Source organism: Schistocerca gregaria, chromosome X, assembly GCF_023897955.1.
Source record: "Schistocerca gregaria isolate iqSchGreg1 chromosome X, iqSchGreg1.2, whole genome shotgun sequence".
NCBI classification, from domain to species: domain Eukaryota; kingdom Metazoa; phylum Arthropoda; class Insecta; order Orthoptera; family Acrididae; genus Schistocerca; species Schistocerca gregaria.
The window spans coordinates 174350903-174374387 of record NC_064931.1 but is presented as its reverse complement, the minus strand read 5'-3'; the positions used below and the strand labels follow the sequence as shown (position 1 = coordinate 174374387).

The 23485-nt window shown below is 40.5% G+C and overlaps 1 protein-coding gene across 3 annotated transcripts in view; it reads left to right on the top strand.

Annotated features, from left to right (window-relative positions):
• LOC126299234 (peroxisome biogenesis factor 10-like) overlaps positions 1-16173 on the top strand; it is a 101858-nt gene extending 85685 nt beyond the window's left edge. The window contains exon 5 of one of the 3 annotated variants that reach the window (XM_049991021.1): positions 15135-16173. In XM_049991021.1, coding sequence (XP_049846978.1) covers positions 15135-15485 — 351 coding nt within the window. In that variant the 3' untranslated portion in view covers positions 15486-16173. The remainder of the gene's footprint in view (positions 1-15134) is intronic. The other 2 variants (XM_049991020.1, XM_049991019.1) reach the window with 2 other exon arrangements.
• The last annotated feature ends 7312 nt before the right edge of the window (positions 16174-23485 follow it).

Below are 23485 nucleotides of genomic sequence, written 5' to 3'. Positions count from 1 at the left end.
AGCCTCAAAACATCAAACAATTATATTATTATAGATATGAATGGTGTCTATTCTGTAAGACATATCCAACAGAACACACATTACTTGTATCTGTAATTCTATGGGTGTGACTCCAATTTCTGTGCGGATGCACAGTTGATGTCTGACATCCTATCGTAATCAGAAATTTGTGGTTAGTAGGTTGATGGGCAGACATTGTTGCAGTAAAGTGAGTGGGAAGTCGGGAATATGCATCTGATGGGAGGAATTTCCAGATGGCTGAGGCAGCTTATGTAGCCATTCTAGAGAAGCGGAGCATGCTGGTTCGAGTCCCATTCTAGCACAAATTTTAAAGTCTCATTGTTCCATTGCTTCTTTGAGCTCGAAGTCCTTATTTGCTTCCTATGTCTTTCCCATCCAGTTTCCTTTCCATTCCTTTCACCCCAATTATTCATGTATATGTCCCAGTTGCTTCATCATGAATGACATCACCGACAGAACACACACCATTCATATCTGTAATTCTATGGGAATGATGGGTGTTTGACGGGAATTGTAAATCTGTGTGTAGGGGGTTAATGGCTAGGGTTGTTGCAATGGAGCAAGTGGAAATTTGGGAATTTGGGTCTGACGGCAAGCATGTGCGAATGGCCAAGGCAGTTTAGGCAACTGTTGTGGAGAAACAGAGCATCCTGGTTTGAATCCCGCCCCATCACAAATTTTCAGCTGTCCTCATTGCATTGCCAAATGCCCTGTGTAGCTGGAAGTAATTATTTCCTTCGTATCTGCATCCCATCCCATTTCCTTTTCATTCCTTTCACCCCAATTATTTAGTTACAGTATTTTATGAGCAAGACCACTTACTATGCAAAGTTTATTCTTGCAACAGCACAAATCATATACCTGCTCAATCAGCTTCAGAATAAGGTTCTCAGATTTTTGTGGTTAACTTACTGTCAGTAGCCTTTTCAATCTCTTGAGGTTTGGATCAAAACAACACAGTGCCTCATGAGATATACACTGGGTTTGATGTTCATGATGGGTGCATCTCAGTTTGGGATTCCAGCATTTTTATCCCATATCTTGTCAGACTTCTCCAAAAGACCAATTGCCTGTGTCTCAAAAAAACTAACAGTGGTACAACTGAGCTATTCCTAAGTTGGGAAAGAACCTTAAGCAATAATTTATGGTATCAAGAAGTGAGCAGTGTACTTTTATGGCTGTAAATCCCACTATTCAGTGACCACAGGATTGTTTTTTCTCAAAACGACAACACAGTATCTGCAGTGATGGGTGTTGTTATTAAGTAGGTATAACTCTGAAATTAATTTTTGATACACCACCCAACATGCCAGTGCTGATGCCCTGTCCCACCTTATGACTGGCCCTGAAGCAGATTTTGATCGTGAGAAAACCATTTGTTTTGCACTCGATCACCACCTGCAATAAACCCTGGACAAATTCCCACTGGCAGCTTGTGAGGTAGTCACAGCCTCAGCCTATGACCCAGTGTTGCACAGTGTTGCAAGCAGTGCAGTTCGGGTACCACCATCACTTACCACAACAAATAGACCTGTTCTTTTTGCAACTGTTTTGCAATGCAAAGCACCCTCAGTGCCACAAATGACATCTTAAAACTGGCCACTGATTACTCTGAATGACAGGTTGTCAAAGGCATATATACTGGCGCAGTATTGATGCTGCAATTGAATCTGCTCCCTTAACAATACAGCCCCAGCGCAATGTATTTGTCCATGGCAATGCCCAGACTACCCATGGGAGAGACTACACATTGATTTTGTCAGGCCATATTAGGGAGCTGTGTGGCTGCTGGTAGTGGACACACGCTCCAACGTCCCTTTGTGACACAGTTGCTGTCAGTGACCACCCATACTATGATCTGTGCCCTCTCCACAATCTTTGTAATCAAAAGAGTACCACACACACTGATTTCTGACAATGGTGCCCAACTGATGTCATCGTAGTTCAGTTCTTTATGTCACTGCAATGACACTGAGCACTTGACCACTACCTCCTTTCAGCCAGCTTCCAACACAGAGGCCAGTCAGATGGACAGCGTGTGTAAGGTTTTGTTTGCCAAGTAGTGGTTCAGCCCTGTCAATGGGGACAGTCTGGCCAAAATCTTGCACAGTTGAAGGAATTGCACCCTGCTAGACCTCCTGTGCCCCTGCAGCATGCCCGTTTGTTTCATATTGTGGCTGATCGCAGGCTCATGACCCCCCACCAAAACCAGCTCTGACTGTGACTGCATGTGCAAGTAGTGACCTTGCCACCACCTCCAACACAGGGACCTGGTATCCTGGCCACCTCTCACCTTACTGCTCACCCACTCACCACCCACTTGCCAGTGCAACCTGTGCCCTTATTACCCCATTTGATAGAGTGGAAGATCATGTATGCACAACCACTACCACCACCCAAGACTCTTCTAGCCCCAGTTGTAGCAGCACAGCACTCTGTGTCTGCCCTACTGACAACTCTACTGTCCCTGCAGTACCAAATGAACTATCTGAGTTGGCAGTTTCAGTTAGGTCATGCCACTTGATTCCTTGGTGGGGGGCTCACCTACTTCTCCCACCATTTTATGGTGACAGAGGCACAAATATGGCCATTTCAGCATTATTTGCCCATTTCAGGGGGGAGGTTTTAGTATATTCACCTACAGCGAGTCTCCTCAGCTACACTGTTTGCTGCACCTCAACAATACAGCAGTTGCCGCCACTGTCCACAAGGGGCAGAACCAGCATGTCATGTGGCGCACACCAGTGGCAGTCTGTCAGCCAGCCAGTATCCTATTGTTCCATGCTATATGAAGTGCTTCTTACCTCATCATATTGCTCCATGTACTATGACCCTTCTTTGTTACCTGACTTTCTTTTTTTCATTGTTGGTATTCATTCTATACATAGCTTAAAATGACTTTGGCTCTGTTTATGATTTACAGTTTTGAAATGGGAGTGGACAGAAAACAAGAAGAAATCAAGTACACCATGTGATCAAAAGTATCTGGACACTGCCAAAAACATATGTTTTTCGTGTTAGGTGCATTGTGCTGCCACCTACTGCCAGGTACTCCATATCAACGACCTCAGTAGTCATTAGACATGGTGAGAAAGCAGAATTGAGTGCTCCGCGGAATTCACGGACCACGAACGTGGTCAGGTAGGTGATTGGGTGTCACTTGTGTCATCGGACTGTATGCGAGATTTCCACACTCCTAAACATCCCTAGGTCCTCTGTTTCCAATGTGATAGTGAAGTGGAAACGTGAAGGGACACATACAGCACAAAAGTGTACATGCCTACCTCGTCTGTTGACTGACAGAGACTGCCGATAGTTGAAGAGGGTGGTAATGTGTAATAGGCAGACATCTATCCAGACCATCACACAGGAATTCCAAACTGCATCAGGATCCCCTGCAAATACTATGACAGTTAGGTAGAGGAGGTCAGAAAACTTTGGTTTCATGGTTGAGCGGCTGCTCATAAGCCACACATGACACCAGTAAATGCCAAATGACACCTAGTGTGGTGTAAGGAGTGTAAATATTGGATGATCGAACAGTGAAAAAAAGTTGTGTGGAGTGATGAATCACAGTACAATAGGTGGCAATCCGGTGGCAGGGCGTGGGTATTGCAAATGCCTGATGAATGTCATCTGCCAGTTTGTGTAGTGCCAACAGTAAAATCTGGAGGTGGCCATGCGGTCTAAGTTCTCCACATATGCGTACACCACCATTCCTTTACCATGCAAACATAGGGATTATACTCATCTGGTGTGCGACGCTCCCTAGGGGGTCCACTGGGGGCCAAACCACACAATAACCCTGGGTTTGGTGTGGGGCGGCTGAGGGATGAAGTGGACTGTGGTAGTCATCATGGTGTTGTGGACGACTGCGGTTGTGGCGGAGATGGAGCCTCTCTGTCGTTTCTAGGCCCCCCAATTAACATACAATACAGTGTCCAATCTACTTTTGCTGCAGTATTTAGTGAGATAATTAGTATATATGAGGAGTTTGCTTTCATCTAGCAAGATTTATGCCGACTGAATTGAGATAAAAGTCTGCCGCAGTGTGCTACCATGTGGTGGCACTGACATAAGCTTATAGTTGAGTGGCAAGGGCTAGCTGTGCACATCGTGAACTGTGCACATTGTTTATTAAATCTGTATGTATTTGGTGCATAAGGCAATTACATCACATGAGTTGTCTGTGTGTAAAAGCTCCTTAAAACATGCACAACTGAAGGTTTGCTCATGACCCTGATGCCAAGTTTAGTGGAGTCTAAAGGCACAGTCATGTGGTAGATTTATGTGCACTATCTTTCAGATTGCAGCATCTGTGTTGCATATAATGATATTCAGAGAAAAATAACCAATAAATCCACAAGATATCGAAAGTCAGGGAGTTCACGTGCTCTTACATAGCAGCAGCTACTGATTCAGAGTAACAGATACTGTTGCAAAAGAAACCTCTTGGAGGTGACAAAGCAATTCCTAAGGATCTGTTTAATTCAAATAGCAGCCTTGTGTTACGAGTTTGGTCTTAAAAAGTTGATTGCTCATAAAATATTATCATAGGGTATTCCAATGTATGCTGTTATACCTTTCATAGCGAGATGATAGCATCTACAAAAAATGTTCAGGATGAGCACGGTGGACTACGACGTGTGGCAACTTCCAAAACCTAGGTGTCAACCTAACTGACAACCAGTGTGTCTAGAAGTGCAGCCATGGACGAACATAGACTGTTAGAGTGAAACATCGTGAAGAATTCACAACATGTATGCAAGCGAGCATAAGCCGAGTAAACAAGTATCTGGGCTCTGGCTAGCATCTGACTAGGTTTGGAGTCTGCATAGTCGAACTAGGAATGCTATGACTCCAGAGGCACTGCAATCATATAATTTAGAATGGAGTTGCGGATCACCCCAACTCTTGATGGTGAACAGCTCCTCATCCAACATACATGCGCCTTTAAAAGGCATGTAGGGCCAAGAATTCACAGGTCTGTGTTGGAGTTGGTGAGTCATGGGATGAGGGGTGACGGGAATCGCAGCCAGGTGTTCTGCCTGGGCACTCTCCTTTGGGACATTGTGGACAAGGCTTGAAGTGCCTACAGACCAATTCTCCATCAGAGATGGGAGGTCAAAAACTTGTTTGCTGATTTGAATTGTCTGTTGATTAGTGTTACAAAGGCATAGTCGCATGGGTGCTCTGGCACTGACCAATGAGAAAATGTCTCAAGCAGGGATGCCTGATTTGCCAGCACAAGCTGATGAACAGGCATGCATTGTGTGTTTGATGGCCAAATTGATTGTTGGCCAATAGATGTATTACCATGCCAGCACTTTCATATACCAAATACCCTAATGGAATGCATGTAACGTGTGCAGAATGCAACATCAAAATGATGGTGGAATAACAACACAGTAATTGTGAGCTTTTGTAGTGAGCAGTGGGATCCCATCTAGCCGGCCGGTGTGGCCAAGCGGTTCTAGGTGCTTCAGTCTGGAACCGCACGACCGCTATGGTCACAGGCTCGAATCCTGCTTCGGGCATGGATGTATGTGATGTCCTTAGGTTAGTAGGTTTAAATAGTTCTAAGTTCTAGGGAACTGATGACCTCAGATGTTAAGTCCCATAGTGCTCAGAACCATTTGAACAATTTTTGATCCCATCTACAATGCTGAGCCTGTCATGAAGTTTGAAATACATCTAGAGCACTAGGTCTGACCTTTCAGGATAATGCTCCATCTGTTCTTGCTGGCCTCCTGTAATGATCTTCCACAAGATTGTATCCTGGGTTAGGCCACTGTGACTTCCCATGCTGCAAAAGGAAATTCATTGAAGATATTGTGAAGGCTCTGGTTCAGCACAATACAGATTGTCTCCTGCTGGTTAAAGTCGGTGTTGGGACCAACCTATAAGTGTGACGAGGCATCCACATTTATGTGCTGTGGGGTTGGCCTGTAGTGAATTTCTTAGGTATAATTACTCAGAAACAGTACCCAATGCTATAAACACTGTAGTATTTTAGCTGGAATCTTAGCTTGGAAACCAAATAATGAGATGTGCAGCTTTGGTCTATAAGGAGGTGGAACTTAGTGCCATACAAGAAAACATGGAACTGTTTTGCGCCAGATGCAATCATGAGTGCCTCTTTCTCAATCCAAGGATAATTCCTCTGTGCTGCTCACAAGGTCTTAGACGGAAGCACAACAGGCTGCTGTGAGCCATTGGGATTTTTGTGAGAGAGCAGTGCACCAGTGTCATATTGAGACCTGTCAGTAGCCAGAGTCAAAGGTCTACTGGAAACGAATGTGGGCAAACATGGTGTGCAGTGGTGGTGTTGCTTCAATTTCTGGAATCCCAAGTGACATGCTACTGACCACACAAACTAGACCCTTCTCTTGTGATGTTAATTCTGCAGATGTGAGTAGTCCATGGAATGAATTTTGTATATCAGTTTACCTTGCCTACGAAATGACAGCAGCTTCCTAATATTCTTGCCTCAATACGCTGTGCTGTTGGAACAGTACTGTCCTTATGTAGCACACACCCTAATCATTGTACTCTAGGGGGGAAAAACTGCCAACAAATTTTGCAAATGCTGTTTTATTATGGGATCAGTAACACAGATGTCATACAAATAATTGACACAGCATGGAATGTCTATGATAAGTTGCTCAAGAAAGCACTGGAAGACTCCTGGACCTGAAGCTACTCCAAATAGCAAACAGACTGGTACATCCCAAATCAAGTATTTAATACTAAAATCTGTCAGGACGTAGAGTCCAATGGCAACTGCAAATATGCATCTCTGAAATCAGCTTTGGAAAAATACTAACTGTCTGCCAACTTAGTCAACAATTCCTCAGGAAAGTCTGTTACACTCTATGATGCATTGATTTGTGTGCTTTAAATCAGAAAAAAAATCTAACATTGCTATTGGGTTCTTGATGAAACTGGTGACGCCACCCCGAGACTTTGCCATCTGTCAGATTCTGCTGTCGCTTCATCTTGCATAGCAAATGTCATGGGGTGAACTCAACGGAACTTAGTTACTGCCAATGGTTTTCGTGTTACATGGGCTTCAGAATTGGTGGCTCTACGCAGTTCATTACAAAAAAGTTGGTCAAATGACAGCAGTAATGCATCCAAGTCCTGAAATTGTACTGTCTGAGACATAAGGTTAACTTTATTGACTGCTTCAAATACAAAAATGGTGAAAGCCTCTAGGCCAAAAATATTTTCAGTAAATGTGAATTTATTACCAAAAGCATGAGCTCATATAATACATTTGTGTATTTGGCCATGACTAGTAGTTGTCCCTGCAAGGGAATCTGCTGCCCTCTGTAAGATACTTTTTTGCGCTGAGAGCACTGTAAGGGGTCACTCCAACTGGTGGTAAGTATCAAGAATCTAAATTAGACTGGCTCAGACCCTTATTTATAATTAAAACTTCGTGCAACACCCAACTATCTCCAAGTCTGTTATGATATAGTGTGACTGTAGGCCCACTGGCACTCTTGTGGGCTCAATTGGTAACACGGGAATGTTGACCCACAACACCATTCGCTTTCTTTTCCTGTGCACAGCCGCTAAATATAAAGTGGACACAATCATTGCAAAGAAGTAGGTTCATTGTCACCTCTAGTGTAATGACAAGCAATCTGGGTGAGACTGCTGTCCAAGTGTGACACTTTGGAGGGATTGTGCTCTGTGCTGTGAACTCAGTGACTCTTACATCAGAGGTTGAGAGTAGTCCACTGTGGACCCTGTCTGGCCTCATGATGCAGGAGAACCTCTTCTGTTACTTCCAATAGTTTTAAAACTACCATAGGCTACCGTAGACTATCACAAGTAAGTGTAGAGTATGGTGGTTTTTTGTAGTACTCTTCGTCAGTTAACGCTTGAGTGGATGCAGTTTTTGTAACAGAAGCAAGCAAGCACACAGTGTACTCTACACACATAAAAAGAACAATTGTCTTATATCATCAAGATAAACATGAATGAGCAAAATCACAGTTTAATCATAGTTTATTTAAACAACGATAAAATAAACTTACATTATATGAAGTAAATCAATGTTTAATTAAACAATAATAAATAAATTTTCATTGTAGCACTATGTTACTTTATACAAGTGTCACTCCCAGAGTAATGACCCAGCCAGAGCATTAAACAGCGCACTTGCATCAGATCCCAGTCAAACCCTTATTTGATTACTAATTGTCTCATAGATGGCTGCCTCGTTGTGGGTTTGTGCTGCTAGCTTGGAATTTGGGTCATTTTCTTGCACCTCAATTGTAAAACAAAAATGGAATGGTACAAGACAATGTTATTTGTGGTTGGCGCACTTTATACATAGGTATGCCCTCTCCAGGGTTAAGATTATAGCATTGTTACCTGTACATTAGGTGTGTTGAATATCGTTCAGTTGTTACCTCATTTCGATCTCTTTGAGTGCATGCATGATCAGTGTCATACTATATTCTCCTAGAAACCAGAAGCAATGAACCATCTAGAAGCTGAATGAGCATAAGTAAAGGACATGTAACCGACAGAATATTTTTGTTCCACATAGTTATCTTCCTGTCCGCTATTTCAAAATAAATAGTGTTTATAGCGAAATTGAAACTGTCAGTGTTTAGTTCAGGTTTTACTTGGAAATTGTTGATTTTTTATGTAAAACATAAGAGTGTTGTAGTTAAAATTTAAAAAATACAGATTTATCATATAGCACTTGAAAATGCAATTTCCTCAAAATAAGGTAAAATTAAAAACACATTGCACAATGAAAACATATCAAACATCACTTCAGTACTTCTTTGAGCTTATATAAAACATTTTTCTGTTATTTATAAACAGCTTTTGTACTTATCAATAACAATAGGAAACTCTTGCTTTTGATCATGATGAAGAATGTTCTGATGAGTACAAAATATCAACAATTCTTATATAATTTTTTTATGTTTGTTCATGCAAACTGTACTTGCATCAAAAGCAATTGCTTTGGTTACATAAAAATGCAGAAGTTACACAACCAACTAACTTATAAAATTCAATTTATATTTCGTGGGGATATAAAATAACCAATGGACTAACACTGAATGATGTGCAGTTCTCATTATGTGCAAAACAAACAAAATGAAAAGAGAATTATTTATTTCCCAGTCTCTGTTACACACCCATTTGTGTTTCTTTCCTTAGTAATGCTACCAATATTACTCATAATCTTACCATTTATTACTTTCTTTATGTATATCGCAACTGTAGTTACTACGCTCAACTTACTGCCTCAATGACATGTCAGCTAATCGTGAACTGTTGCTGATGGTGACCAGTTCCACTGGTGTGACCTATCAGGTTTTGCCATCTGCCATTCATCTGAAAACACATTTTGCATTGCAACAATCATCTCTTCCAACTTTACAATTTACACTCCCGCATATAACGTCGGATCTGAATATGCTTATGCTTTCATCTGTACTGCCCTTTCTGGCACCAGCTGCACCACCAGATCAAAAGTTAGGGAGTTAGTTCAGGAAGTGCTACAATGTCTAAAGTCAAAATTACATCTATATGCTAACACCAGTAACTCAGTGATCCAAGCTTATGATGTTGTTAGAACTGTAAGCAAGCAGTTACCATGTGCATTTGCTGGCCCTAGTAGTGTGTTAGTAATTGACACAGCTCTGCAAATTCTACTTTTTTTAAATTTCATAAGAGGCTGCAGTTTCTCTGCTACGTAATACAAACAACTACTACTGCACCTTACCAGGCACTGCAACCTAAAATGGTGTAGTTAATTTTTTCACCTTTCTGTGGTATCACCAAAACCTGCAAATAGGGCTAGCTGAGCAGGGGACCAATAATGAATGTCATACCAATAATTACTGAGACAGAGTGTTCACGTTTGCAATCAGTGGGCAGTCCAATCCATTATCTTAGAACGAAGGCCAATTGATGAAATTAGTGGCTTGTTGTGAGTGATGGGTAGGGACTTAGTTCCATACAAAAGAACATGGAACTTTTAACATCAACAATGATAGCCAGCACCTTGTTTTCCACCTGAAAATAGTTTATTTGTGCCATCAAAAGCATGTTCAATGTGTAAGTGATGGGCTGCTCAGTGCCATGTGGGTTTTGATGTGATAGAACTGCGTTGATGCCATACTGGAATGCATCACAGGCACCTGTTAATAGATTACCCTGTGTAAAAGGAGCCAAACAGGGTGTGATATCGATAGCTACGGTGCCACGACATAGGTGCAAGTTCATAGGTTGGCACTATGACACCGACACTGACGACAGCGCCCTCTATTCAGCTCTATGAGCGCCGCTGCAGATTCTACCCATTTGATACCAAGGGGAAGACCTAGCAACATTGTTTTTATTTCATAGTAGGCAAACCACTACTTGCAACTGTGTAACTCAATACATTTGGCTTCGCACCTAAGTGCTCCTCAGTGTAAACTTAGGTATTCACGTTATTATGTATTGAGTTAATATTGTGAGATAGTAAAACCATTTCTAGGAGCAATACCGAGAGATTTTCACCTTTTCCTGCTCCTACTCACTCCCTACATTCGGCCTACCCATTCAGTTTACAGGAGCAGACCCATGCGCCGCCTTCCAGGCAGGATACAAAATAAGGAGTTGATCAAAAACACTGAGAGACTGAAAAGCTCATTTACAGTCTGCAGGCCACATGCATCTGAGCCTTTTTAGTGAAGTTGGTTAAAGGAGATGGCAGATGTGTACATCCTGGTGAATGAACTTATCATAATAAGAAATCTTGCTCAAAAAGGACTGGAGCTCCTTCAGGTTTGGGTGCTGGCAGGTTGACTATGAATTTGACGTGTTCGTGAGTAGGGATGAGGCCATCTTTGCTAAGCACATGTTCCAAAAACTACACCTTTGTAGCAAAAGGACTACATTATTCCTACTTGTAAGAAGGGCCGTTCCTCAAAAGGCATTGGAAAACCATCTGTGGATTCCGCAAATGCTCCTTTCACATGGAACCTGTGACCCAGACGTCATCAAGGTAGTTGACACAACAAGGGATCTCCTAAATCAGAAGCTCAAAATACCTTTGATAAATTCCTGGGCCAGATAAAACTCCAAAGTGGAAGCAGATAAGAGCAAGCAGCAGTAGAGGCCAAATGGGGTGTTGAACATCAAGAAATGCTGAGAAATGTAGCCAGTGGGAAATGCAGGCATGTGGTGCAAAAGTTGATATGGGAAAATGCTGGTCCCTTGACAACTTCAGCAACTACTCCTCCAGATACAGAATGGAACATGAAGACATGGCCTCGACACTTTGTCTGACCCAAGGCATTTTCAAACAGCTGGTCATACTACCATAGCAAAGAGTCCAAATCATGGAAGGGGAACCGGTTGGGACACTAAGTGGACTTTGTCAATGATCTGCAATCCAAAAATGGAAAAGGCATCCAGCCAAAAAAATATTTTGTACCAACAGTTACTTTACCACCAACAGCGTAAGTTGCCGTTCCACATTCTTATAATACGATGAGATGAAGAATTTCCCTTGCAATGGAATACACTGTTTACTATAAGATACCAGCTGATGTAGTGGTCATTGCAATGCAGGGCAGCTCAAGGGCTTGTACGTGTCTAAGTTAATTAGACTAACCATTTTCCCTGTGTCTATGTGGAACTCAATCAGTTGCCTATTGATGACCAACATAAGCAGAATTGTGGAGTATATCACACAGTCTCTGAGCCCAGGGAAAGCAGTGGGGACTCTGATGACTGATCTGCAACTCGCCAACTGTCACAAACTGGTACCAAATGAAATGGCTTACTTTCTGGCATAACCCACACGTGGCATCTACGTACAGGCAGTCCTGTCTACTATGCACCAGTTAAAGTTGGAACAGGATTGCTAATTTGCCCATTGAGTGGAAACAGATACAGAAGGGGAGTGAGACAAAGAGACTGAAGCAAGCAAGCAAGGAACGTGACTCCTCAACTTACTTATACCTCCCAAACTTGCCACATGTGAAGATGGTCAGCACCAAGACATTACTGCACTCAGATTGTTTAAGGTGTCATCATACAGTGGCTCAGTTGAAGGAAAGGTCACTTGACTGACATCTTGTGGCACTAGAGGCTGATTAGCACATGTATCCAACTTTGCCACCAGCCAGTTGTCAGAAAGTATGTCCCTTGCCATTGCCATAACTTCATGTGGTTCAGCAATCTGGGCAACTTTGTTTAAGTAAACATCAGACAAGGCCAAGCCCTAGTTTGGACCTCAGAGTCAGGTGATAATTGGACAATCATTTCCCTAGTTAGTGTATGGTAGTACACTGATGTCTCTGAAACTGATACTTGCAAGAAAGACTTTGCAGGTTAGTGACCCAGGCCGCATGTGACTGACGAATGGGGTTGTGCTGCTGGTAAACTGCAATCATACCAAAACCTCATGGGTTTGATGCCAAAAATACTGCTTGAGCAACTGAGAGAGTTTCACAAAGTTAAGTTTTTCATGCTTGGGAGAGAGCTTCAAATTTTGTATGATTTTGTAAAACTGCATGCAGGTGGGCAATAATAAGATGTCTTTATCAGCTGGACTGACAATAGTATTACCTGTCAGTGCAACAATATCCAGCAAATAAACATCTGGATTAGTGGTTTTGCTCATATGATGCTCTTCACATGCTGTCCATGTTAGTTTCCCTCACTACTCTGTTGCGAGATCCAGACCATATGTATGTCTGCTGGCGGGGATACTAAGGTGGTGGTATTGTATGCTGTGGTCTGGTGTGAGGTCAGTGCTCTAATTCCTACTCAAGGTGTTCCATTGTGTTCAGGTTGGGACTCTGGGCAGGCCAGATCATTTCAGGAATGTTACTGTCCCCCCCCCCCCCCCAAAAAAAAAAAAAAAAAAAAAAAAAAAAAAAAAAAAGTTCAAATGTCTCTAAGCACTATGGGACTTAACATCTGAGGACATCAGTCCCCTAGACTTAGAACTACTTAAATCTAACTAACCTAAGGACATCACACACATCCATGCCCAAGGCAGGATTCGAACCTGCGACCGTAGGAGCAGCGCGGTTCCAGACTGAAGCGCCTAGAACCGCTTGGCCACGGCTACTGTCCATGAACAATTGCCTTGGAGATTCTGCTTTATGACAGGATGCATTGTAATGTTGATGCAAACATTCATCACCTCCAAACTGTTTCTCTGTTGTACACAGTGCTATAAAATGTCTTAATATTCTTCCACATTTAGCATATTCTTAAGTGCCATAGGGAACCACACCATTGTAAATACATATTATAATTAAAATAGTTGGATGCTTAAATAGTGGTTGACAAAAATTCTTAGGCTTACTGTTACTCATATTTCCTATAATTGTGTGCTTTTTTTAAATGTAATAATATTTTATACACACTAGTTGCATTCTTTCAAAAGATATTCCATGTCATACAATGGACTAAAGTAGTTGTGATAAACAACTTTTCTTGTGGTCATGTCACTTGTTGACATGGAAAGTTGACATTGGTTTATTGCGAGAACTCTGGGAAAGCGAAGGTTATTTATAACACTTCTGCACAACATTGTCAAGTTCTGCTTGAGTGTTTTGGGTCTCCACCAGGTCAGATTAAAGGATTAAATTGAAGAAATTCAGAGTTATGCCGCTAAGTCCAGTCATGCCACAAGTATTATGAATGTGCTCCATGAACATAAATAAGAATCTCTGCAGGGAAGGTGATGTTCATCTTGGCAGGCTGAGAAGGCTGAGAAGGCTTCCAGCAACATAAATCTTGAATGAGATTTTCACTCTGCAAGGGAGTGTGTGCTGATATAAAACATCTCTTGCAGATTAAAACTGTGTGCCGGACCGAGACTCAAACTTGGGACCTTTGTCTTTCATGGGTAAGCGCTCTACCAACTGAGCTACCCAAGCATGACTCACAACCCGTCCTCACAGCTTCAATTCTGCCAGTACCTCATCTCCTACTTTTCAAACTTCACAGAAGCTCTTCTGCGAACCATGCGGAACTAGCACTCATGGAAGAAAGGATATGGTGGAGACATGGCTTAGCCTTTCTTCCAGGAGTGCTAGTTCTGCATGGTTCGCAGAAGAGCTTCTGTGAAGTTTGAAAAGTAGGAGACAAGGTACTGGCAGAATTGAAGCTGTGAGGACGGGTTGTGAGTCATGCTTGAGTAGCTCAGTTGATAGAGCACTTGCCCGCGAAAAGGCAAATGTCCTGAGTTAGAGTCTCGGTCCAGCACACAGTTTTAATCTGCCAGGGAATTTCAACATAAATCTTGCATAAGAACCACAAAAGCAAGATAAGTGAAATCATTGCTCGTATTGGAGCATATGGGCAGTCATTTTTCACCTTGTTCAGCTAGTAAGTGCACAGGAAGGAGGATGAGTAACTGTGATACAAAACAGGCTCTGCCATGCTTTGTATGCTGGCATGCAGAATATGTACACATATGTAGCTGGGGGTGTGTATGCCGATGTAGATGTAGATGAAGCACACAAGTGTTCGTCTTATCATTTATATTTCCACTATGAATGGCAGTTAATTACACCTGCATCACCAGGTGAATTTATTTGTAAATTAACATAACATAGACGTTGGTTTTATGTGTATACTCTTCTAAATTTTCTAGTATATATCATGAATTTTTTTCAGAATATTATAAACCTAACATCAACATACATGCTATGTTAGGTATAAAATAAATCCAGCTGATGATGGAGGTATAATTACAGTGTACATTTATTTTTATTTTTTCAAATTAGAAAATCATATATACAAGACCAACATGTTACATTAATTTTAAAATGAATTGACAATTATTGTGCTACATTTCTCCAAAATGCATAGTGGTGGTATAAATAAAGTGCAAAATTAAATTGACAAGCTAGTGTAGTCCATTTGCATAAATTTGTCTATTTGTAGAATAAGTCATATTGATTGTACTGTAAAATAACACTCAAAAAACAAATATAAGCAAGTGCTCAGATTTGAAGTACTTCTTCGAAAAAGAAAATGCAAAGTTATAAATTTTGAGAACTTAGTGAATCTTAAGTGAAAGGGTAAATTATACAACTAATTGTTTCCTTTTCTTTTTTTAGGTTCTTCATCACCACTGGATCAAAGATCACAGCACAGATACTGTATTCAAAGCAGTGTTAATTTCATCTGTTATATACTTATTACTTGCATCGTATCACGGATATAGAAAACTTTTACATGAGTTTTCACATTCAGTAGAAAAAACACAATATTCTACTAATATCCAAAGAATTAAAGGACATACTTGTTCATTATGCTTGGAAGAATTATCCAGTCCATCAGCAACAACATGTGGTCATGTGTTTTGTTGGTCCTGTATTTTGGAGTGGCTGAAATCACAGGAACAGTGCCCTGTATGCAAAGATGTTGTAACTCCTAACAGAGTGATAATGCTACAGAATTTTCCATGAGATAAAATTTGATTACTTCTTTAATTATTGAGGATTGATAGTTTATAAACAATGCCATTATTGTGATTGTGATGTGATGAGATTACACATGTTTCCATTCCACATCCTTCTGTACATGGAGAAAGTCGTTCCTAATTAAAATTAAACATCCAGTTTTTCCGTACTTTGCTTCCTGGAAGTATATCACCTGAATAACCTCTGTTCTCTGTTAGTCATCAAAGCTGTAAATATTTATCCACTCTCCCTAAAATTTCAGCACAGCGGATTGATGATTTGATTAGATTAGATTCACTTTCATTCCAATTGATCCGTAGTGAGAGTGTCCTCCAGGATGTAAAACATGTCAGAAAAACAATAATACTTGACAAATATTTACAACTGAAACAAATAAGCTAATGTACCTTCCACAGGTCCCAAGTGGAATGATCATTTTTTAAATGAACACTATATGAAAGAATAATTTTACAAACAGTCATTTACTAAGATCTCGTTAAAGCACTGAATTAAAAAAAATGTTGTTATTTATTTATAAGGTAAAAAACATATAATAGAAATATGTAGATGTTGAAAGATACTAGAGTATAGTGACTGCATGACTTGCTTGATTGTATGTGCAAAAAATAATGACTTACATCATTATAAAACACAAGAGAGAGAGAGAGAGCAAAGAGAAATTGAGACCATGTTAAAGTGTTGTCAGACTGTGTAATTTTGAATGTTCTAAACTTTATATTTAGCTTCTTGGAGTAGACAGAAGCAGCCCCTTATAACATTTAGTATTGTGAAACAGGTTTGTTCAGTAATAGTAGAAATGATGATGAATGGTGATTTGTGAAGAACCTTCCATGCTGCTTTTGTGTGGCCATAACACCTTTTTGAAAATGGCATCTGCTCTTTGCAGTAAGAGGGTGGTATAGATAATATTAATGTCTGCACATTATTAGTGGATCAGTGTCTCTTCAGTAATAGGAGAAATCAAAGTTTGATATAGTACAACATTGCATTGTAATAATGAATGACAGTGTGCAATGAGGATGTAGGACTGATGTAAACTTTACTTCACTGCCATGGATATGAATACAGGCATTACACTGTTGCAGAGGGAAGAGAAGGGAAGAAATAGAGTACTGATCATGCTAAAATATCAGACACAGGAGTTTAGTAAAGGTGTGTGTGGTGTGGGTGGGTATGGTTATTCATTTTACAGATAATTTTAAATTTTACCCTGTGCTTGTTAAGCTATAATTTGTGTGAATCATCCATTACATACAGTCACCACATACACTACATGCTTCTGATCTACTTTAGAGTTTACCATAAATTCGCATAATTCTAACTTCAAAATTTCATCCAGTATAAGGAAAAAATCCATCAATAAGCAAGATGTTATTATATGCCTCAGTTCTTGGACGCAAACCATATCCAAATTTAAACATGTACTCTGTCATCTTCAGCATCTTGTGCAGAACAACTGCTATCCAACCATTCACTCAGCCTGCAATCCATGTAAGAGCAGTCATCACTCTCTCTTGCAGCTTTTTGTGCTGCAAGCCATTCGGGAGAGAGAAAGAGAGAGAGGGAGGGGGTTAGGGGGGAGGATGATGGCAATAATAATAATAATAATAATAATAATAATAATAATAATAACTTTATTCAACATAAGATGATACAAAGATAATTTTTCTGCATTTGTCAGTTCATTACAGATGAAATTTTGTTGTACATAATTATGTTTTACACTGATCAGACAGAACATTATGACCACTGATCTACTATCAATACAAACCCGTCAAGGTGATAGCAGCATCACCAGGTGAAGAATGACTGGTAGTCAGACGAAGGCACAGTGCATGTAGAATCAGTGAGCATACTGTCTGTGTGTATGATCTATTTAAGTGTGGCCGAGGTCAGATTGTGATGGCCTGGAGTCTTGGCACGAGCATTTCGAAAACTGCACGACTTTTTGGCTGTATGAGGAGTGTTATGTCGAGTGCCTGCAACACTGGTGAAACAGGGGTGAAGCAACATGCAGATGTAGTGGGTTTGGGCAGCCACCCCTATTACACATGTCAGTTGTTGTAGGCTGGGCAGACTGGTAAAACAGAACAGGCAGCAAACTGTGGCAGAACTAAAATCAGACTTTAATGATGGGCAGAATACAAATGAGTCTGAACACACAGTGCACTGAACACTCCTCCGTGGTCAACAACCCGTGCTTGTTCCATTATTAACACAACAACATTGGCAACAACTGAAATGGGCATGTGACCCTTGGCACAGATGTTGGCACAGCAGCAGAGCATTGCATGGTCTGATGAATCATGATACTTTCTTCATCACACCAATGGGAGGGTGTATATCTGTCATCTTCCTGGGGAACACTTGACATCTGTACTGTGGGATGAAGACAATATGGCGGCAACTCCATTATGCTTTGGGGAACATTCACAAGGGATCCCCGGGTCCTGTGCAGCTCTTGTTTGGCACCGTGATGGACAAGGAGTATGACACACTGTTCACAGACCACATACACCCCTCCATGATGTCACGCGGTAGTGACATTTTTCAACAAGATCATGCACCATGTCAGAAGACCAGGAGTGTGATGGAGTGGCTTGAGGAGCACAGTGGTGAGTTCCAATTGGTGTGCTGCTACCCCCCCCCCCCCCCCCCCTTTCTAGTTTGCCAGATCTGAACCCGGTCGAACACATCTGGGATGTGATTGAACATGATGTCAGAGCTCATTGCCCTCTCCCGGGAATTTATAGGAATGATGTGACTTGTGTGTGTGCAGACATGTTGGCATCTCCATTCAGTGACCTAAAAAGTCCTCATTGCTTTCATGCCATGATGCACCCCTGCTGTTATCCGCGCCAAAGATGGACATATTGGCTATTAGGTAGGTGGCTGAGCAGTGTACAACATAATGTGATATGACAAGACATGTTTACATAGTAAACTGCTTATATAGGAGGTTTGATTTGAAGGTAGGAAAATGTCTGTATGGGACCAGAGTCATGCACTCGCTGGATGCTGCCCTCCACATGTGTGTATAGCCTGTGTTCGATCCGGTGCCAAGTGTTGTCCTGTTTGAGAAAATGATTGTATAAATGCTCTCGCCACCTTCCCAAGACAGCTATGAGCTACAATGTGAATTTAATGCCATATTTCATTTCCTAATATTCAATTTTGCAGCACATGCTCTTGGTGCCTCAACTTCCACAATGCCATGTTGCTTGTGACCTCGGCTACCACACATCACCGGAGTTTGTATATCAGTGAAGTTTCATATTCAGCATCAGTTTACCACGGATTCTCATAGTCCGGTATGCAAAAGATATTCTGCCATATCTTCCACCCCAGTTTTGAGCTGCACTTTCTCAGAAGATTTCATAGTTCTGCAGTAAAGTGTGATGCTGGACACCCAGTTCATCCCACCAGTATCAGCACTGGATTAGTGAGTGACTGAAGTAAACAGTTCAGTGTCGTTACAAGTAAGTACCCTGAGTAGAAGGTGACTATTTTGCCCGTATCATGGCCATCCGTTTTCGCACTCCTTTATAGCATGTGTGCCAAGAAACAAATTCCTTTCCGATCGCGCTGGCTCCCTTCGCTTCCAGAGTCCCTTTCACTTCATAACTTAAACATCTCCTCTCTTTCTTGTCCACATCTTTTACCTTGCTGTTAGGCGGGAGGTACGAGCACTACCCAGTGAACCTCCGATCTGCCCTGGCAACGGGCTTCTTATACAGTGGTTTCAGTTTCATATTTCCTAATATTTATTTTTGGTATTACAAGATATGAACATTGTTATAACGATATCTTTTGGGATGGTTTTATTCAGCATCTATTGTATGTTGCCCTAGCATGAGATGCAGGGTGCCAGACGTTGTCCTGTCAAACATTGTAATTTATCGCCAACGTTTACTTTGTTTCTTAACTACACTGTCATGAGACAAGACTCCATTTAATTCCATAAATTAAATTCTGTATTCTTCTAAACTACCTGTTGTGTTGTAGCGAGATCTCAGGAATAAAGTTAAGATTACTTTTGTCAGAATCAACCTTGAGAGTAATTTTGATGTCCATGAGAACATTCCAACCATCTTACGTGTCCCTTTCAGTGTATTGTATTATTATATTGTGTATTTACTCGTTTAAATTTGCATATGGTTAGAAGTGTGTACTGATTTCCATAGTAGGCTACTAGTTGTCCACAGTAAAAGAAGAAACAAAGCTGCTCCTTCAGTAGCTCATCATCATCATTTGCCTCCTGTAAGAGTTGCTGAAATTTTCATTTCATTTGTTAATGTAAATATTTGGAAGATAAATTTCATATTACATTCGTTCATTGCGTGTGTAGCTTTTTGCATGAGTAAATCATTTGTTAACACAATTTTCCTCTTCAGTTTGTTCATTTTGTGTGTGTGTGTGTGTTTGTGTGTGTGTAGCTTTTTGTAATAATAAATCATTTGTTGAAATCATTTTGCTCTTCTTCTTGTGAGTTACGCTAGTTATTTTTCGTTGTGGGTGCTAGGTCAGAATGATTCTCTTCCTCAGACAGTTCCAGTCTATGTAAATTGTCAGATGGTGGCTTGTTTTCATTTGTGGAATCCTCTATTTCAGTATCCTAGTCAGAGAGTAATAAAATAAATAAATCATTTAAGTTAGGTTATTAACTGTCACAGTTATTAACTGTGACAAATGTCATTATTTTTTCATTTTTGTTACAGGCACTGTTCACATCAGAAGACTTTGCCAACAAATTCTAGTTGAAGGTGAGCTTCCCCAAATGTTTGGATGCTGTTGGCATTAAACGTGTTCTAATCAAAGCTCCACAGAATAGTTTCAGTTATAATTTTAACCGTAAAAGGCAGCATAGTGTTGTCTTAATGGCAATTGCTGCCACCTACAAATTTCTCACTGGTACAATTGACAGCACTAGTAGCATATCATCCGAAGGGAGACTTTTGAGAACCTGTGGAGCTTCAGACTCCATTAGAACTGCACTAACAGGTGTCGAAGAGAGACATCTCCCAGAGAGAAGATTATAAGCACAGACTAATATAATAGTCGCGACACTCACTGCTGTAAAAGTTGTTACCGTTCGACAGCTGGAGCGATGATAGCGCTCCAAGTGGCAAGAAAGTAGAACGTCAGATGCATCGTAAGCATAATGTTTGTTTCGCATGCTTTTCCCATGTAATTTACGAAATATTTGAATTACTTTTTTACCTCTAAGATTTGTGTAATATCAGAAGACATAGATATTTCCAAAAATGATTGTCAAATAAGCGCAAGCAGTGATAAAAGTCATGAATCCAATGGCAAGCTACAACATATTCCTGAAGAAACATTTGTGACGTTGGACAAAACTGCAGGTTACCACATTGATATCAAAGGAATACAAACATACGGATTTACACGTAAGAAGCACCACCATGTACCTCTTCATGCAAAAGGGATTGACACCTCATTTGTCGTTCCTTAGGTCTACTGTGTTTTAGTCGTTTTCAAACCTAATGCTGGACTGGGGCAGGTTACAGAGGATTTAGGTTCAATATATAGAGGCTTTACTAAGGAAGATACCGTGGTTATTGTGGGTGGGCCGGGCAACAGTATTGACAGAGATTCGGGGTACAGCATAGAGTGTGACCTGGCAAATATTGCATCGGCATCGAGTCATACCAGTGTTGGGTTTGTGTCGGTTCTGGAGCGCCACGACCGGCCTCATTTGAGCTCTTCTGTCAGGAGAGTTAATTTGGAGTTGGAACGGCTACTTGGATCTGATGCGGGGTCACACATTGGTGTGGTTCCTGTTGATTCACTCTGTAGGTGGGACTACACTAGACATGGCCTACACCTCAACAAGAAGGGGAAAAGTAAACTGGCTGGGCTGATAGCAGGAAATTTAAAGGGGGGAGGAACTACATCTCATGGTGGTAACTCTTTTTTAGTGTAAGATCAGTGTCCAGTGGGAAACTCAGCCAGGCAAGTACTAAAGATGTTAAAAAAGTTCAAGATACTCACAAAAGTAAAATGAAAAATATTAGTATATTTCATCAAAATATTGGGGGATTGAAGAATAAAAGTGATGAGCTTCTGCTTTGTTTAGAAGATACAGAAACTGAGAATGTAATAGATGTACTATGCCTGTCTGAGCATCACATTGTCACTGATATGCAAAATGTTAGCATCAATGGGTACAAATTAGCTGCACATGTAAGTAGAGATAATATGATGAGAGGAGGAGTTGCCATATATGTCAAAAGCTTCCACAGCGCAAAACATTTAGAAACTAAAAAATTTTGTGTAGAGCAACATATGGAAGCATGTGCCACTGAACTAAAACTAAATGATGGCACTTTCATAACTGTAACCGTGTATAGGTCCTCCTCAGGGAATTTCCAGCTATTTCTAGAAAACTTGGATGCTTTGTTTTGTATCTGTCAGACAGGGGGAAGCAAATTATCATTTGTGGGGATTTCAATGTTGATTCCCTGAAAGAGTGTGATATGAAGAATGACCTTGTAGTATTACTCAGTTCTTTTAATTTGAGCTCCGTCATTGATTTTCCTACTCGGATAACAAAGAACAGCAGTACATTGATAGATAACTTTTTTATAGACCAAGATAAGTTTAAGGACATAAATGCTTATCCTGTTGAGAATGGTCTTTCAGATCATGGTGCACAGCTACTTACAGTACATGGCATAGCTCCATGCAGTATATCAAATCAGAATTTCAAAGCAGTGCGTTCAATTAACAATATAAATACTGCAAACTTTAGGGAAAGACTAAAGGAGCTAGACTGGGATGAAGTGTATATGGAACCCGATGCAAACTTGAAATATAACTTATTTCACGATACATTTTTAAGGGTAGTTGAAAATTGTTTTCCCAAGAAAACAGTGAAACATAATTCCAGGAAAACATATAAAAAGCCTTGGATAACTAAAGAAATAAGAATATCTTGCAACCATAAAAGAGAACTGTATCTAACAGCAAGAGGGAGTACTGACCCCGAAATTGTTCAATATTATAAAAACTATTGTGCAGTACTAAGAAAAGTTATTAAAAAGTCCAGAAGCATGTGTATCATGTCTGAGATCAGTAACTCTGATAATAAAATTAAAGCAATTTGGAATATTATTGAAAGGGAAACAGGGCAACCAAGAGCACAGGAAGACTTTAGTGCCATAAAACTGAATGAAAGTGTACTAACAAACAATCTGAAATTGGAAATATTTTCAATAATCATTTTTTAAATGTTGTGGAGAAAGTAGGATCTAGATCTTCACTAGAAGAGGCAAGGCTTCTAATAGAAGAGGCCATACCTGTGCAGTTTGAAACAACTGTATTTTCCCTCTGAAATCAGTAAAACAATAAACTCACTGAAAAGTAAAAGCTCTTATGGAATTGATGGCATTTCCAGCAAGATACTTAAAGCTTGTTCCCCACAGATAATTAGGATTCTCAGCCACTTATGTAATAGCTCTTTGGAGCAGGGTGTTTTCCCCGATAGACTGAAATATGCCATTGTAAAACCATTGCATAAAAAGGGGGATACGTCGGATGTCAACAACTATCGCCCAATCTCTCTTCTGTCAGCTCTATCAAAAATTTTTGAGAAAGTAATGTATTCAAGAGTAGCCTCCCATATATGTAAAAATAAAGTACTAACAAAATGTCAGTTTGGTTTTCAGAAAGGCTTTTCAACAGAAAATGCTATATACGCTTTCACTGATCAAATATTAAATGCCCTGAATAACTGGACATCACCCATTGGTATTTTTTGTGATCTCTCAAAGGCCTTTGATTGTGTAAATCATGGAATTCTTTTAGATAAGCTAAATCATTATGGTTTGAGGGGGGCAGTGCACAAATGGTTTAATTCATACTTAACTGGAAGAATGCAGAAAGTTGAAATAAGTGGTTAATGTAATGTTAATACAACAGCTGATTCCTCAAACTGGGGGGCTATCAAGCATGGGGTCCCA